The sequence below is a fragment of the Aedes albopictus genome, chromosome 3 (assembly GCF_035046485.1).
Source record: "Aedes albopictus strain Foshan chromosome 3, AalbF5, whole genome shotgun sequence".
NCBI lineage: Eukaryota > Metazoa > Arthropoda > Insecta > Diptera > Culicidae > Aedes > Aedes albopictus.
This window is the reverse complement of record NC_085138.1, coordinates 79,653,612-79,671,940: the sequence shown is the minus strand read 5'-3', so window position 1 is coordinate 79,671,940 and position 18,329 is coordinate 79,653,612. Positions and strand designations below refer to the sequence as shown.

Here is an 18,329-nt window from a genome sequence, read left to right as displayed (position 1 = left end):
GCCGTTTTAGTTATTTTAGTGATCCATTGAGCCTTAATTCATTTTTATTTTCCATACTGTTCCTGCAGTTTGGAAGTTTTGGGTGGAAACTGTATTAATATTCTGCAATAGAACATTTATCATTGGGAAATCTGAAAAATACAGCTTAAGATCAAAATTAGCTCTTCACATTTCCATCTGCAACATCCAGAAATCGAAAGATCTGAAAATTACTGCTCAAGATCAAAATCAGTTCTTTCACACATTCATCTATAACATCCGAAAATTGTAAGATCTGAAAACTACTACATATTCAAGATCAAAATTAGTTCTTTCACACACTCATTTACAACATGGCGGGACAAAACCAACACAACTACCATGAGTCGCAAACACCTTGGAAAACGTAGAACTTGATGCTCTTGTTATCTTCTATTTTCATATATGAGCCGTAGTGCAGTGGTAATGCTCATAAATCACAAGGTCATTAGTTCAATTCTGGTCATGGCCATACTTTTTTTTACTCTAATCCATCTGTCAGATCATTTTATGATATTGGTTTGATGTGCTACAGCCCAGATCTCCCCAGATATTAGTCTGATCTTATAATATCAATATGAGATATTATTATGTTCTTCCCCATACCAATTTTTGATATTATTTTTTATCTTTTATCTCTTGTCAAACAAACCAATATCTTATTATGATCTTGAGTACTTCACTGAGGAATATCAAATGATGATATTGTTATGATTTTCACTTCTACTCGGGTTACGTCGTACGTATTTTTCTCTTCCAAACTCATTTTATCTCAAACTTCTCTTTTTTCACTTTTGAATCAACAACAACTATCGTTTTCATTCATACTGATTTCCATACTTGTTCAGGTATGTTAAATCGAAGATCTACACTGGTATAGAATAAGGGCGATAAACCATACTAAAATAGAATATTTTTCCAAATATATCTAAAACCAGTAGAGATATCGCAATTATGGGGTCAAATTTCGCCTTTTATCATTGATTATTTTCCACTTAGAAAATCATATCCCACATAGATTTTGTAAAATAAGCCCCACCTTAATTGTGCAGTACATTGACGGGGGTGTCCATCCCAGGCTCTAACGATTGGTCCTTTGTACAACTTTATTCTTCTCAATCACAGAAAAACAGCTATGAATTGTACAACGTTCATCTAGGCTCATGCGTGACCTGTAGCATCTCAAGTTCAACGGGTATTTCAAAACTAGCACTTGTATATTTGATCCGGAATGGTAAATACGAGTCTCTACATGATTTAAAATGTCTTACTTTCATCACATAATTCTTATTTTTGACCCACAGTGAGCTCATACAAGTATGTACTGGACAAACGGCACTGCGCAATACAGTCCAAGATCCGACCCAACAACCGGAGAAAAGAGTGCACACGGAGGCAAAACAAAACCGCTTCGCGGTGAATCGCGCGCGCACATTCTTCGCATTCCTTTGGGGTTGTTTAACTCACGGACGTGGTTGAATTGAAGCTGACGGGGCGCTTCTCTACCAGTTAAGTCCGGTGATTGGGCGCACGATTCGCGCTAGTAAGGTGTGCGTACCTTATCCATACCGAATAGTTAACGATGCAAGGTCTTTCGTTTCAGCATATTTCGTTTTGAAAGTACCAACCGAAGGTAGAACCAACTTCAAGAACTTGTTGATGGTCTGGGATTCTCGAAGGTTTGTTCTAATTAGGACGACTTCCGTGTGGCTTTGAATGCGTTCTCTAAACTCACATCCCACGTAAATACACCCCCCCCCCCCTACAAAATGGAAAAGTTCGTTCCCCGGAACTGAACCATGCCCTTCCTGGAACTGTTTTGCTCGGACATTCGCAGGATTTTTCGCGCCAAACAGACAGCAAACGTAAGCAAGCAACGAAGCGCCTCCTGCGGAAAGTTGTTTACGTTCTGCTGTAAAGCTGTGCGGGCATGGAAACGTGTTTTCGTTTCCTTTTGCGCGTTGCACTTTGCTTCGTTTGTTTTGTGATGCGCCTGTTTCAAACCGTTCCACCCCTCTCCGGCGGTGTCGTCCGATCCGCACAGTCCAGTATTTAGTCCCTGTGCGCAATCCAGTTGGGTGCTGTGTAAGTAAATATTTTGCTCGATTCTGTACAATTGCGACAATCGATGCGAGGAACTATCAACCCATTTGCGCGCGCGTATGCTTACCCTTTCTTTCGCAAGTTGGAATAACAACTAGGCGGAGTAGTGATGGCGATTGCTTTACGAGACCAGAGGCGTCGAGTTAAAAGGTGGGGTGAGATTTTATTAACGGCGAATGTTTTAGAATAGGTGAATCTTGGTTGTTGTCAGTCGATCTGTTCGACCGCACTCCACGCTTTCCTTAGCCATCCAGATGTAATGCAAACAACTAAATTTACAGAGCAAATTTATTGTCCGGCATTCTGGCAACACTTCCTGCCCACCGTATTCGAGGGATTTTGCAAACTCTGGCTCCCAGGCAAGCACAGGAAATTTGGTCGTTATTGTCACGACATAAGACATTTTTAGAGGTATTCCTGGTAAAATTTGCAGCGAAGAATGTGATGAAAATGCGTGTATTTTTTATTTTATTTTTTACAAATAGATGTGAAGGGGACCCTTCGAATATCTATGAATTTTCCAGGTATCTCAGAGACATTGTCGGAGGTATTTCCACTTAACCTTCCAGGACGCGCGCCATCAAGCAACCGAAACTGCACTGCGCTCCCGTTGTATACGAAAAGCGAGGTTTTTTGATAATGTTGTACTTTTTACAACAGCGCGCGCGCTGAAGGGTTAAACTTCCTGAAGATTTTCCTGCAATCTAATTATCTCATTCAGGAGGAGCTTGTTGTAACGACAGGAACCGCAGCTCTGGCGACACTGCCACAGAGCTACCGTCCCACTTTCCGATCGTACACGATCAACAGTTGTCATCGTAGATGACTCGCACAATCACTGTAAGGTCGCAAAACAGCAAGTGAATGGACGACGAAAAGTGCATATTGTTGATGTGAGGAACATTTAGTGAATTTATTTATAGATATTTTGCTAACCTATTGGAATTAAACTAATTATATAATTACTATTTACAGTGCTTAATGCTATACAGTGCTTAAACCTAAATCTATCGTACAGCTTACGATACTTAAAACTAAATCTACCGTGCAAAATTCATATCCTATTCAGTGAAAGTGAGTACGAAAAACAACATGCGAATTTGTATAAACTTAAGTATATATTTACAGAACTATGATAAAATTAGCCTACAGACGTTAGATACGACCCGTCCAAATCTTTAATAGTACACCAAATATGTAAGTCACCCTGAACTATCCTCAGTAAAATCACCTAAATAAAATTTATTTGCAGCCTCAAGCGCACAGACAATCTGATCGTGTTTGCTATATAGATTGGTGAAATCTAACCCCACAAAATCTTTAAGATATTTGTATGAGGGAGATGATGGAAGGACATCATAACGTGACAGGCTTCAATTGCAAGAGGTGCCACCGGCCGGATTCGGCAGACGAACAGATGGTCGCTTGCGATGTATGCCATGAGTGGGAGCACTTTACATGCGCTGGCGTCGATGGAAGCATAAAGGACCAACCGTATGTATGCAGTGTGTGTAAGCCGAAGAAAACTGGAGCTAAGGCCAAGGAGTCGTTAAAGCCACCAGAGAAGAACGACAAGAAATCGTCTAAGGCGTCGTCGAAGAAAGCATCCGCGAAAGTCAACCCACCTCCTTCGACCGTAAGTTCGGCTACCCGGATGGCTATGCTGGAGGCGCAGATGAAATTGCTGGACGAACAGGAGCAGCAGCAGAAATTGGATCTAGAAGCGGAAGAAGAATTGAAGAAGCGCGAATTGGAAGAAGCTCAACGACAGCTGGAAGAGAAAAGGAAACTCTTGGAGGAAGAGAATCGTTTGCGCGAATTGAAGCTTCGGGAAGACAAGGAGATCCTGGAGAAACGAAAGATTATGAGGCAGCAGTCCATGGACAAGAAGAACGAACTACTAAAGCAGATGTCCGAATGCAGCAGCAAGTCCAGTTCGAATATGGATTCGATTGAGAAAGTGTCATCGTGGCTGGCGAAACAAGAGGAACTACCGCCACCCCCGGCCGAGCCACTAGTCCACTCTACCAAGCCACTCCCCGCGTTGACAAATGCAGCTAGCACATCGGCGCAAATTCTGCCACCAATTCCAACTAGTTCGGCAGCACTCGCCCCAACGGCATTTTCTAGAGCAGAGCCGAGCTCCTCGGCGCCTCCACAAATGCCATTTTCCCTTCCGGCCACCGATCAGCCCAATGTACCAACGTTTCAAACACCGCATGCGGTGATCAACGTGTTGCCAACATCGCAGATACCCGTTTCAGCGGCCACAGCGCATTTATCTCCACCAACACAGCACGCCTACCCTCCGGCCGTTCAACCAATGGCGTCAAACCTGGCGCCGAACCCGTCGGTGTTTGCTTCAGCAGGCAACGAATTCGGTCAATCGCACCTTTTCTCAGGGGGTAATCCGCTCGTGTCGCCCGGAGTCCCTGCAGTATTGAACACCAATCAGCTGGCAGCGCGGCAAGTTCTAGGGAAAGATCTGCCCAAGTTCAGTGGCCGACCTGAAGACTGGCCACTCTTCATAACGACCTTCGAGCAGTCCACATTAGCATGTGGATATACCGACGTGGAAAATTTGATCCGCCTCAAGAAATGTCTCGAGGGCAACGCGCTGGAGTCCGTTCGCAGCAAGCTACTTCTCCCTTCCAGCGTACCGCACGTTGTCCAAACTCTACGGACCCTCTACGGACGACCCGAACTGCTAATCCGGTCCTTGCTGGAGAAAATTCACCACGTTCCGATGCCAAGGTACGAGCGGTTGTAAACGGTGATAGAATTCGGAATAGCGGTTCAAACTTTGGTTGATCACCTAGTTGCAGCTGGCCAGAATGTTCACCTCTCAAATCCGGCACTCATGCAGGAGTTGGTGGAGAAATTGCCCGGAACGATGAGAATGGAGTGGGCTGTCTATAAGTCTCGGCTTCCGGTAGCTACGTTGCAATCCTTTGGAGACTTTATGTCAAGAATGGTAGCGACGGCGAGTGAGGTTTCGTATGAACTTCCTACGCTTGATCGGTCCGGCAAGATCGACAGGACAAAACCTAAAAGCAAAGGCGCCGTTCATGCTCACTCAGTGGAATCCTCCACTATTTCAACGCCATCCACCTCAGTGGTCAAAACTGGGAAATCGGTCAAACCGTGCCTGTGTTGCAGTCGAGAAGGCCATAAACTGGTGGACTGTAGTCGGTTCAAGTCCCTGAACGCTGACGATCGTTGGAAACTGGCGGAACAGAAGGGCCTGTGTCGGACTTGCCTGAATAATCACGGAAAGTGGCCTTGTCGTTCATGGAAAGGGTGCGAAGTTGAAGGTTGCCGTCATAAGCATCACACTCTCCTTCATGGTACAGCGTTGAGTTCGCAATCTACAGGGATGTCAGCAAGCCACTTATCGATCGGTCAGTTCTGCATGTTCCGGATAGTTCCAGTCGTGTTGCACGGAAAGGGGAAGGACATGCTGATATTCGCGTTCATTGATGAAGGCTCCTCGGAAACACTCATCGAAGAGGCAGTGGCCAAGCAATTAGAGGTTACCGGCCCGATCGAACCGTTAACGCTACACTGGACCGGAAGTGTATCTCGAGAGGAATCTAACTCACAGCGAATACAGTTGAAGATTGCAGCAAAAAGCAGCGCGGTTTGCCACGACCTTCACAATGTGCGAACAGTAAGCTGCCTGCTGCTTCCATCGCAAACGCTACGCTACGGAGAAATGGTTCAACGCTTCCCACACCTGAGAGGGCTTCCCGTCGAGGACTACACCAATGTTCAGCCCAAACTGCTCATCGGACTCAACAATCTCGGATTATGCTTGCCGAGAAAAATGCGAGAAGGAGGCCCTCATGATCCGGTGGCCGTCAAGTGTCATCTCGGATGGAGCATCTACGGGGGCGAGCCCGCCAATTCAAGATACTCCGTTGCTGTCAACTTTCACACTGCCGCTCCAGCGGATCCAGATAAACTGTTGAACGAACAGCTGCGGGATTATTTTGCCATCGAAAGCTGCATGGTGTCGCCTGGCATCCAAACGGACTCGGAGGATGACAAACGGGCCAGAATTCTCTTGGAATCTACTACCCGGCGAATTGGTAACCGTTTTGAAACCGGCTTGCTTTGGAGGACCGATGCAGTGGATTTTCCCGATAGCTACAGCATGGCTCTACGGCGGCTACAATCTTTGGAACGCAAGCTCCGGCAGAATCCGAATCTAGGAGATAGAGTGATCCAACAGATTCGAGACTACGAACGGAAGGGGTACGCTCGGCGAGCTACAGAAGAAGATCTGGCATGTAGCGATACCAGCCGGATATGGTATCTTCCTCTAGGGATTGTGATCAACCCCAAAAAACCCAACAAGCTTCGTTTAATTTGGGACGCAGCGGCAAAGGTCGGCGATATATCTTTCAACTCGAAGCTCCTAAAAGGATCGGACCTGTTGACTCCGCTGCTAGCTGTACTCTCTCGCTTCCGGCAATTCCCGGTGGCGGTCACAGGGGACATAAGAGAGATGTTCCACCAGATTAAGATACGGAAGGAAGACCAGCAGTCTCAACATTTCCTCTGGCGGGAACATCCTTCCGATAGCCCGCTAGTCTATATTATGGAGGTGGCGACGTTCGGCTCTACCTGTTCTCCAGCGTCGGCGCAGTTCGTAAAGAACCTCAACGCCACAGAGTATGCCGATCAGTTTCCTCGAGCAGCGGCTGCTATCCACGATAACCACTACGTGGATGATTATTTGGACAGCTTCCAAACGATCGAGGACGCGATCCAAGTTGTTCAGGAAGTCCAGTCCGTTCACGCGATGGGAGGGTTCGAGATTCGCAACATTCTCTCGAATTCCACGGAAGTAATTCAACGAATTGATGAACGACCGAGCGAAAATTCCAAGGATCTAGCATTGACGCGCGGGGATTCCACGGAATCGGTGCTTGGAATGCAATGGCTACCGAAGGAGGACGCATTCACCTATACGTTTGCTCTTCGATCGGATATACAACAGGTGTTGAAAGAAGATCACGTGCCGACCAAGCGGGAAGTCCTGAAGGTAGTGATGAGCTTGTTTGATCCACTAGGCTGCCTTTCATTCTTCTTGGTGCACGGAAAGATCCTTATCCAAGATACATGGATCTCCAAGATTGGCTGGGACGATCCGGTTACCGAAAGCTGCTTTGCGCGATGGAAGCAGTGGATTGCGCTGTTTGATCAATTGTCATCTCTCAGGATTCCTCGGTGCTATTTTCGGGCACCGTATCCAAGTGACTTCGGCCAACTGCAGCTACACATCTTCGTTGACGCCAGCGAGTCTGCGTATTCGTGCGTGGCGTACTTTCGTCCTCCAGTAGGAGATCAGATTCAGGTATCCATGGTAGCTGCCAAGACAAAAGTGGCTCCTATTAACACGATCTCCATTCCGAGATTGGAGCTGAAAGCAGCCGTTCTTGGAACTCGCCTTTCGGAGTCGATAAAACAATACCACACCGTACCGATTGCCAATGTCTTCTTCTGGAGTGATTCCAAGACGGTACTTGCTTGGATACAATCGGAACATCGCCGCTACCACAAGTTTGTTGCTGTTCGCGTGGGAGAAATACTGCTATCAACGGACGTGAAGAACTGGCGGTGGGTACCCTCGAAAATAAACCCAGCGGACGAGGCCACTAAGTGGAAAACTGGTCCAAACCTCAACTCGGACGGCCCGTGGTTTCGCGGTCCTAACTTCCTGAAGCAACAGGAAACCTCCTGGCCAGAACAACTGCAAACTTGTACTACTCAAGATGAACTACGTTCTGTGCATCTACATCACGTTCAGTGCTCGGTTGTGGATCCTGCACGGTTCAGCAGGTGGGTGAAAATGCAACGTACGGTAGCTTTCGTACTGCGTTATGTCGGTAACCTAAAACGCAAGGTTGAAGGTCGCCAGCTAGCCAGCGGTATACTCAGCCAAGAGGAATTGGCGAAAGCCGAACGCTGCCTTTTGAAAACCGCACAAGGTGAAGCCTTCCTGGAGGAAATTACAGCACTGAAGAAAACCCAAGGAACTGCCGAATCCCGACATTGTGCCATACCTAAATCAAGCCGCCTCTACAAACGATGGCCTTTCTTGGACGAAGATGGAGTTCTCCGTATGCGAGGAAGAATTGCGGCAGCTCCTTTCGTACCTTATGAAGCGAAGTATCCCGCGATTTTGCCTGAAAAACATCCTATCACTGTTCTACTCGTAGAATCGTTCCACAGCCGATTCCGCCATGCGAATAGAGAAACTATCGCAAACGAACTACGGCAGCGTTTCGACATTCCTAGACTGCGTGCGTTAATTGGCCGAGTTATGCGAAGTTGTACGTGGTGCCGAGTAGCCAAGGCATCACCTAAACCACCAGCGATGGGCCCTCTGCCAGAAGCCCGTGTGAGTCCATTCATCCGGCCATTTACATACGTGAGGCTGGACTATTTCGGACCAGTATTCGTGAAAGTCGGGCGAAGTCAGGCGAAGAGGTGGGTGGCATTGTTCACCTGCCTCACGATCAGAGCGGTGCACCTCGAGGTGGTCCATAGCCTGTCTGCCGTGTCGTGCATCATGGCCATTCGCAGATTTGTATCTCGACGGGGCTCCCCGTCAGAATTCTTCACCGATAACGGTACCTGTTTTCAGGCAGCAAGCAAGGAGTTAGCCAGCGAGATAAAATCTCGCAACGAGGAGATCGCTCTTACGTTCACCAGCGCGCAAACAAAATGGAATTTTATCCCACCCGCTGCGCCTCACATGGGCGGGGCGTGGGAAAGGCTTGTACGGTCGGTTAAAGCGGCCGTTGGAACTATATTAGACGCACCTCGACGCCCAGACGACGAAACCCTGGAGACCATTTTGTTCGAAGCGGAGGCCATAATCAACTGTAGGCCTCTGACTTACATACCTTTGGAGTCAGCAGACGAGGAATCGCTCACCCCGAACCATTTCCTCCTCGGGAGTTCAAATGGTGTGAAAATTCGGCCTACAGAACCCGTTCAAGAACATGCCACATTAAGAAGTAGTTGGAAGCTAGCCCAACACATCACTGATCAACTGTGGCGCAGGTGGATCAAAGAATTCTTGCCTGTGATCACACGCAGGACGAAGTGGCACGAAGAAGTGAAAGATCTACAGGTAGGTGACCTTGTCTTGGCGGTCAACGGAACCTTGAGGAACCAGTGGATCCGAGGCCGTATCATTCAGGTTTTCCCTGGAAGAGACGGCAGAGTGCGACAAGCTCTTGTGAAGACAGCGACAGGCGTACTCAAAAGGGCTGCAGTGAAACTAGCGGTTCTGGACGTAGAAGAGAAGTGTAAACCAGGCGACGGATCACCGGAGGCCCCAGAACCTTGCCATGGTTTACGGGAGGGGGTATGTAACGACAGGAACCGCGGCTCTGGCGACACTGCCACAGAGCTACCGTCCCACTTTCCGATCGTACACGATCAACAGTTGTCATCGTAGATGACTCGCACAATCACTGTAAGGTCGCAAAACAGCAAGTGAATGGACGACGAAAAGTGCATATTGTTGATGTGAGGAACATTTAGTGAATTTATTTATAGATATTTTGCTAACCTATTGGAATTAAACTAATTATATAATTACTATTTACAGTGCTTAATGCTATACAGTGCTTAAACCTAAATCTATCGTACAGCTTACGATACTTAAAACTAAATCTACCGTGCAAATTTCATATCCTATTCAGTGAAAGTGAGTACGAAAAACAACATGCGAATTTGTATAAACTTAAGTATATATTTACAGAACTATGATAAAATTAGCCTACAGACGTTAGATACGACCCGTCCAAATCTTTAATAGTACACCAAATATGTAAGTCACCCTGAACTATCCTCAGTAAAATCACCTAAATAAAATTTATTTGCAGCTTAAAGCGCACAGACAATCTGATCGTGTTTGCTATATAGATTGGTGAAATCTAACCCCACACTTGTAATGTATATGATTCCTGAAGAACATGATGAAAATGCGTGTATTTTTTCTGACAAAAGATGTGGAGGGATCCTAAGAACCCAAGTAACAATTTCATTGCTGATTGGTTTTGTTTGATTTTTATTAGGGTTTTATTACAGCAATAATTAAAACTCACAGTTTTATGACTACTTTCATGAAAACCATTGAAAAATGTTTTAAAGTATACTTTAAGATATCCATAAAGCCAGTTTTTAAGAGTAATCAAAACTCTCCAATATGTAAACCTTCTGGCATTCATTATTACCACAATAAAACTGTTCAAACTCTCAACAGATGGCGATCCGTTCGATTAGTAACGACATCTGCTGGTGGAAAAGCAGAAACTACGACACTGCTAGGTTTATTGTGGTCATCATAAAAGTAAACTTGCTTCCGTTTTATTTGCGCTAATTATGGTCATCACCATATTGAACAGTTAGCTGAGGTGAATATAAAATAGTTAATTTTGCGCAAATAAGCAATGAATTGAAAATTTGCAGCCATTTCCATTACATGCCCACATAAATAAACTCTCCCAGCTGAGTTTTCTTGTGATTCGAGATAGTTTTACTAAATTAGCAAATTGATTTATTTCATTCCAAGATGATAATTTTCATTATTTTCGGAGCGCAACAATTTTATGTTTCTGCAACCCCAACATTCACGGTAAAATTTATTGCGCATAAGCCTACCAACACAATAACTACTAAAATTAAATATTACTTTGAAATGCTCTGCATCTTCAGCTGTCATAGTTTTTGTTGAAAAAAAACAACAATCATCAACACCTTTTTTCGAGAATGTAAAATGTTTCAACTAGGTTTTAAAACAGTTTTTTGCTTCTCTTAATGTGGTTTGCAAAACCTTTCCGAGAGTGGTCCACTTAGCCAGAAGAAGCTCTTAAAGAGGTTATCAAGAGGTTTTGATGTATCAATCAGTTTTATTGCAAGTTTTATAAAATTGGTCATGACGATCTCTGAGAGAGCCGAACAAAACTTAAAATGTTACTTGGGAATCTATTCAATTCCAGAGATCCCAGAGACAGTGTCGGAGGCATTTTCAGTTGAACTTCCTTTCTTTATCGACCGCAGATTCTTGTGGAGCCCATAGTAGGGGCCCGACTTCCACTGATGATGCGGCTTCGTATTTCGCGGTTAACGTTGTTGTCTGTCATTAATAAGGATCCGAGGTAGACGAAGTCCACCACCACCTCGAAAGTGTTCCCGTCTATCGTAACACTGCTGCCTAGGCTTGCCCTGTCGTTCGTGGTTCCGCCTGTCAGCATGTACAGGGGATAGACAAAATGATCGGGACAGGCAAAATTTTCACGTTTCAAAAAATGTTCAATTAGCTGTAACTTTTCGAAAAGTGCATCAAATATTCTCAAATTTCCACTGTAAGTTGTGTAACTAGTTGTGTATCAGTGGACACAATTTGGAATAGATCGGGCTATTCTGCACGAAGTTTTAAGCATTTGAGAAAAAGGTAGAATTATCCGATAGCCAACTTTGAGCTGTTATATCTCCGGATTCAATGAACCGAATGCAATGAAATGTTGACTATTTACGACTTATATAATGAGCTCTGAAAAACGTTTGACTCAACTTAAAATTATTACCAAGAGAAAAAGTTATAGCAATTTCATTAATTTTATGATTTTTTAGTAAAATGGACTATTTTTAATATTCATCCCATTACTTTTTCAATGAATTGCCGGCTATGTTGTTACTTTCTTTCAAAACATATTTATATTCAAGACAATTAGAGGGAATATAAATAAACTATAATAAGCATCTGCAATTTTGAAACAATGTTAAAATTTAAGAAAATTTTGTGTTTTATTAGAAAAATAATTTAATCGTTATAATTTTCTTCCGTGTTAAGAATTTAAAGTTCAGTCAAAAGTTTTTCAAAGCTCATTATATAAGTCATAAATGGTCAAAATTTCATTACATTCGGTTCATTGAATGCGGAGATATAACAGCTCAAAGTTGTCTATCGGATAAATATACCTTTTTCTAGAACCTTTATAACTTTGTGCAGAATAGCCCGATCTCTTTCAAATTTTGTCCACTGATACACAACTAGTTGACCAACTTGCAGTAAAAACTTGAGAATATTTGATGCACTTTTCGAAAAGCTACAGCTAATTGAACATTTTTTGAAACGTGAAAATTTTGCCTCCGTGAGTCCGACCGTTGCTGTTTCACGTTTCAGGCGGGTGTACAGTTCTACCACCGTTTCAAATGTTCTAGCAATAATATCCAATATCCATGTCACCGCAAAACAGACAAATCGTCGCATAACACCTTCCAGGGCGATGTTAAACAGCAGACATCAGACAGCAGACCCTGTCGTAGTCCCCGGCGAGATTCGAATGAGCTAGAAAGATCGCCTGAAACCCTTACGCAGTTTCTTACACCGTCCATCGTCGCTTTGATCAATCTAATGAACTTCCCGGAGAAGCCGTTTTCGTCCATGATTTTCCATAGCTCTCTGCGGTCGATACTGTCGTACGCCGCCTTGAAGTCGATGAACAGGTGGTGTGTTGGGAGCTGGTAATTCCCGGCATTTTTGGAGGATTTGCCGCATGGTGAAGATTTGGTCCGTTCTCGAGCCGGCTTGATAACTTACCAGAAACTCATTAACTTTAAGCATTTCGATTTATGTGTGTATCTTAAATAGGGGAATTTATGCTACTTTTGGCAGCTTTGTTCTCCTTGTCATGAGGTGTTTTCTAAAAGCTTTTGAACTCAAAGCTAGTCTCAAACTGAATTATACGGCCAAGTTTCCAGGTAATTTGTTCGAAAAAAAAACCTAGATGTGGAAGAAAACAAAGCTGTCTAAATTAATCAAAGTACCCTAGTTATAACCTGCATGATTTTATGGTGAAATCTCTATATGAAATCAATCGTACCCGATTCCTTTGGATGAAGCTTTGGAAATCTTAGGATGAAATATCAAACCATGGAAAATTTCTGATAAAATTGTAGAAAGAACCTGTGAGAGTATCTGTAAGATTTTCTTGGTGGATCAATACAGTACTTCCTAGCAAAATCCATGAAAGAACTCCTGAATGAAGCCTGGACAAAATTTTTAAATCAGTTTTATGGGATCAGACAATGAACAGTTTTGGTAAGAAACCATGGTTGAATTGTTAAAAAAGGTGTCATGGGGAGAATTTTTATCCAGTTTTGTGGAAATTCTCCCTCCGATTAATACGTTGAAGGAATTTTGGCAGACTTTTTGAAAGGATTTTTGGTAGAATTATTTTTCATGTAGAATTTCTAAAGGAATCGTTTCTGTGTATTTTTTTCTGGAATCTTTGATTTTTTTTTATTCGGCCTAAGGTTTCTCGAAAAAACACTTCACGAATTGTACCAAAGGGTGTCCCACATCAAATTGCATCACTGACGAAAATGTGGTGGTTTAGAATGCATTGTTGACTCTACAGGGGATAGACAAAATGATCGGGACAGGCAAAATTCACTTTTCAAAAAATGTTCAATTAGCTGTAACTTTTTGAAAAGTGCATCAAATATTCTCAAATTTTTACTGTAAGTTCATCAACTACAATTTCATTGCAATCGGTTCATTAAATCCAGAGATATAACAGCTCAAAGTTGGCTATCGGATAATTTTACCTTTTCCAAGAATCTTTATAACTTTGTAAAAAATGGCCCGATCTTTTCCAAATTTGGACCACTGATACACACCTAGTTGATGAACTTCCAGTAAAAATTTGAGAATATTCGATGCACTTTTCGAAAAGTTACAGCTAGTTGAACATTTTTTGAAAAGTGAAAATTTTACCTGTCCCGATCATTTTGTCTATCCCCTGTATCATATTAAAATTATACAAAATTATTCTATCAAATTATTCATCCTCAAATTTTCAGATGATTAAAAGAATTCCTCTAGAAAAACTGTCGTTAATTCTGTCAGAACCTGCTATGGATTTTTTTTTTCAGTAATTTTAGATGGTCCGATGAAAAATTGTAGCTAAAAAATTCCGAAAGTTTTTTTCTAAGAATGCTTCTTTTTTCTCTAGATTTTACTTTAGAGTACTGTTATTTAAACTAACTTAGTTTACTGGTGCTCTATTTACCTTTGATTAAAGTAAACAAATAATATTAATATATTATTAGCAAGGCTTTCAGAAAAGTTACAAAAGTCCATTCCGCAGAATTTCAACGTGTTCTGTGGCTCAATTGGTTGAAGCGCCGGTCTAGCGAATACGGAATCGTGGTTTCGAATCCCATCAGAACGCAATATTTTCACAATTCTATCTCTCAATTTGACAATGGTGGGGCTGGCTCACTGAAACTTCCGGTCCGCTTTAGTGCTTTATGCATCATTGTGGCCAGGTGTTGCTCTAGTTTTTCCAACTGTATTGTAAAGCATTAGCGGTGATCCTTGGCATACTTGTGTAAATTGGGGTAGGTACTCGAAATGTTGATCGATCACCGATTATTGCTGGCAGATGCAGTGGAAAGTTTGTCTTAATACGTATCAATCGTCTCTGACAAACGAGAAAAACTGACTTCACTGATTACCTGTCTCTGAGCCAAATTTGGTATAGAGTCTTCAGTCTCCGATTAATCGCTTCATGTTTGATGGAGGTTTTTAATCCAATGGGTTACATAGCCGCTATCCGAATGAAGAGAGTAATGTTCCGCGTAATATATCACAAATCGAAAGAGGTACGGTACATTACGTGGAGCGGATATACTGAATTGGGTACCAGACCAAGTCCCTGCTGGGTGGCGCTAAATAGGTGAGCCATAGACAATAGAATCGTCAATGTCGTAGGGCATAGTATGTGACTATTGTCGAAACAACACTATTTTTGTTAATTGTCCACTAAGCGCATAACTATGTTAGGGTCAAGATTAGGATGAAATCATTGGTAAAAATAATAACACTTTTTAGTTTGTGTAGTTCGATATTCGCATGGTTAATTATTTTATGAACAATAATTTTATTGACGAATCCGATTTAAAATAATTGAATAGTAATTTTTGTTAAGCCATATTATATTAAAATAATCACTATCATTATCAATGAATGCTATCCGCTCAAGATCTTCGCTACATTGAATTTTGAAGTACTGTAGGCTTCACTTATCAACAAATTAACAACAAACACGCTATAACAGTATCTAGAGAATCGTGGAGGGTGAGAAACCTGAACTAGTAGCAGTATTCATATAGATTAACAATTATACTCTACTATTTTCAATCATTGCAACATTATACTAATATGTGCGGGCCGCCCATTTGCGGAGTTGTGCGGCCAATTATTCTCTTTCCATTCCAGAAACGACCGTTTTGAAGCAAGAAGTGTCCCAATGGCCAACACAAACGGGACTTGTCCGAAACACACAAGATAAGTACAACAATTTTATAATCAGGCGCCCAACTCTTTCTACGACTTTGCTAATAGATAATGCAATATGCATACTTCAATATCAATTATTTGTTTGTTTGCGCGTTTATTTATGACACTGTTGAAGCATTCGTGTCGCCGCGGAATAGTTTACAATTTATCTTATTTACATTTTTCAATTCACTTTAAAGTATCTAACACTGCTTTTACAATTGTGTATGCAAACTTGTATCTTAATTATGTTCATTATTAATAGTAGTCTGATAAAACAAGTCTAGTGATTTTTTTTTTTTACCAAGGAATAGAAAGAGTTGGTGTCATAATCAATACAATACTTGAAACTGGAAACTCCTTATTTCCCCCTATGGGTTATAGGGAGGGGCGGGACATTCGAGCCTACTCATCAGTGGAAAGGACTTGATATGCTAATCGGTTTAGCATAGGGCAGATACAAGTCTACTGGTAGACGTATCGCCCAGCGAAACAACGCAGATTGGCCACGGCTCGGGGGTGCGTTGATTATAACAGAATAACAGAATAACAGAATTCTATCTCTCAATTTGACAATTACCTGACAACATTCTGTGCTAATTAGAAGTTTTCAGTATGTTTCAGACATAACATTGAATCTGGTATATGTCAGTTTTTGACACCTCTTTCCCCCCCTCGTAGCCTATTTTCCCATACCTAATACATGGCTCGTAGCCAGTGAATCAAAATTCAACCATCGCGCAACAATAACGACAATGTCGAACCTGAATTTGTTGCGACATTCCACCCAATGCGGCATAAGTTTGTCCCAACTTGAACAGAATAGGACAATGCAGTAACAAATTTTGAAAACGACGTATAATCAATGCTACACCATTGATTATACGTCGTTTTCAAAATTTGTTATTGAATGATCGTGCACCACGAGTTTAGAGATTTTTAAGCCTTTTGCTTTGTGATTTCCGAGCGGTAACTTGGAGTCGGTAAACACTGCAACGCTGTATCATAAAAAAAGTTTCGATCTTGGGTTAGTAATAATTGATTATTTATTCACGAGTTGAAAAGTACGCAACAAATTCAGCTTCCGTTTTGTCTGCAACAAAAAAAAAACGATTTCATGTCATTAGGGTGGGGCGGGGCAAGATGGGTCACCTAAGGATGGATCACCATAACTTTGTAAATACAAATCGTATTGGTTTGTATTCGTCCGCTACTCTTTAATACACTAGTTAGCTATGCTAAAAGTCGATAAAAAGTTCATTAAATACAAAATATGATGTTAAACAAGCAGTTTTGAAAAGTGATCGATTTTGCGCCGTGAAAAAAGTGCGGGGCAAGATGGGTCACCTTTTAAGTAATTCACATTTTCTCAACGAAAAACGCCAAAACATAAGATTTGTTCCGGATTCATATATGCTCCATATCCATACTGAGTAAACAAGAGCTACTAGTAAACATTTTATAAATTTATTTGGAATATAAAAAACTTTACGATTTGAGTAGTCCTAAAGCGACTTGAAAATCGATGTTTTCACTAAAAAATTATAATAATTTTATGTTAAAATTTTAAGCGTTCATTCCGCTTGATTGAAGTCATTTATAAGATAGTCTTGTAATAAAAAATAAATAACTTTTGAATGCTCCAAAAATACGTTCAAAATTGAAGGTGACCCATCTTGCCCCGCGGCCGTTTATATGGAATGTATCGCATAAGAAAAATGGCTAAAAACCATTTTATTTTTTATTTCCAATGAGAGTGAATAATTTTTCAATCAATGCCCCAAACTTTTGTATATTCATGCTGGTCATCTATCAAAATTATTAACATAATCAAAACATGAGTAATGCGCCCGAAAATGGCACTGACCCATCTTGCCCCGCGACCCATCTTGCCCCGCCCCATCCTATGTGTTACCAGTTGGGATAAAGAGTAATCGTCGCGTCTTCTTTGTTGCTTGTTTTGTGCCTCGTTTGTCTGACAATTCTCTTCACTGCTCGTAGCATAATGCAACGTCATTAATGGACGGTCCCTGTAGGGCAACATATGTTATTGTGCTTCTGGTACAACTTTCTTGTTTCTTGAACGATAGTTTCACGTGTTCGGCGATGATACTCTCGGACCCCAGGTAACCAATAAGCAGTCAAAATGCGTTTTTACAGCAGGTCATTAAATGACTATTAGTCGTATAAATATGCGCCTTAAGTGCTGCTTCAGTGCAGGTTTTGGCCCAATATACTGCTGATTAAATGCTTATTCCTCAGACTATCGAAAATGAAAATGAAAATATGTTTAGAATGCCTTACTTCTTCTCATGCTGCCTTTTCTCTCTCTCTCTCCCTATTATCTTTTTTTTTTCACTCTGCGCTTCAAAAAGAGGTAATTTATGAAATCTCGGTTGTGCTAAACAGTTTTTTTTTTGCTTCAAGGCGTGCATTCGAAATGATACACAACAGCTGTCACATTTTCAGTTGCTAGGACAGTTTAGCAGTTGAACTGTTATGATAGCGCAGTAGGCAGGTGGAATGTGGATATAATGCTGAAATACGGCTTGTTTAAATGCTTATTGGTTACCTGGATGCTTTCACTGTATTCCAGCAGTCCTCTAGAGGGGCCACAGCGAGCGAAACGCTGCACCAAGATTCTGCTCGTATTCAAAGGCAACATTCGGTTGCTTTAGGTCGAAACAAAACGGCCGTCGGTACCGTACATTGTTGATGACGGAGAGGTACAATCCATATCGTTTACCAAGTCATGAAAGCCGCTGCCAGCTGATCCACTTGGAACCGTTGTCCGCCCGTGAGATACTGCCAGGGCTTTCCTGATATCAGATATTCT

The 18,329-nt window shown here is 42.2% G+C and overlaps 3 protein-coding genes across 6 annotated transcripts in view; all 3 read left to right on the top strand.

Moving 5' to 3' along the window:
* LOC134289966 (uncharacterized) overlaps window positions 1-18,329 on the top strand; it is a 269,170-nt gene that overhangs the window by 158,144 nt on the left and 92,697 nt on the right. The window lies entirely within an intron of this gene.
* Window positions 1-18,329, top strand: part of LOC109413710 (dual specificity tyrosine-phosphorylation-regulated kinase 1B) — a 295,072-nt gene that overhangs the window by 186,362 nt on the left and 90,381 nt on the right. The window lies entirely within an intron of this gene.
* LOC109417646 (uncharacterized) lies at window positions 4,899-15,017 on the top strand. Of its 2 annotated transcripts, XM_062856814.1 has the most exons (4): window positions 4,899-9,669; window positions 9,752-9,850; window positions 9,905-9,973; window positions 10,029-15,017. In XM_062856814.1, the coding sequence occupies exon 1, from the start codon at window positions 4,982-4,984 to the stop codon at window positions 9,596-9,598; it is 4,617 nt and encodes a 1,538-aa protein (XP_062712798.1). In that variant the 5' UTR covers window positions 4,899-4,981; the 3' UTR covers window positions 9,599-9,669; window positions 9,752-9,850; window positions 9,905-9,973; window positions 10,029-15,017. The 2 variants fall into 2 exon arrangements, with proteins under 2 accessions (XP_062712798.1, XP_062712797.1); XM_062856813.1 differs by having other exon boundaries at window positions 9,905-15,017.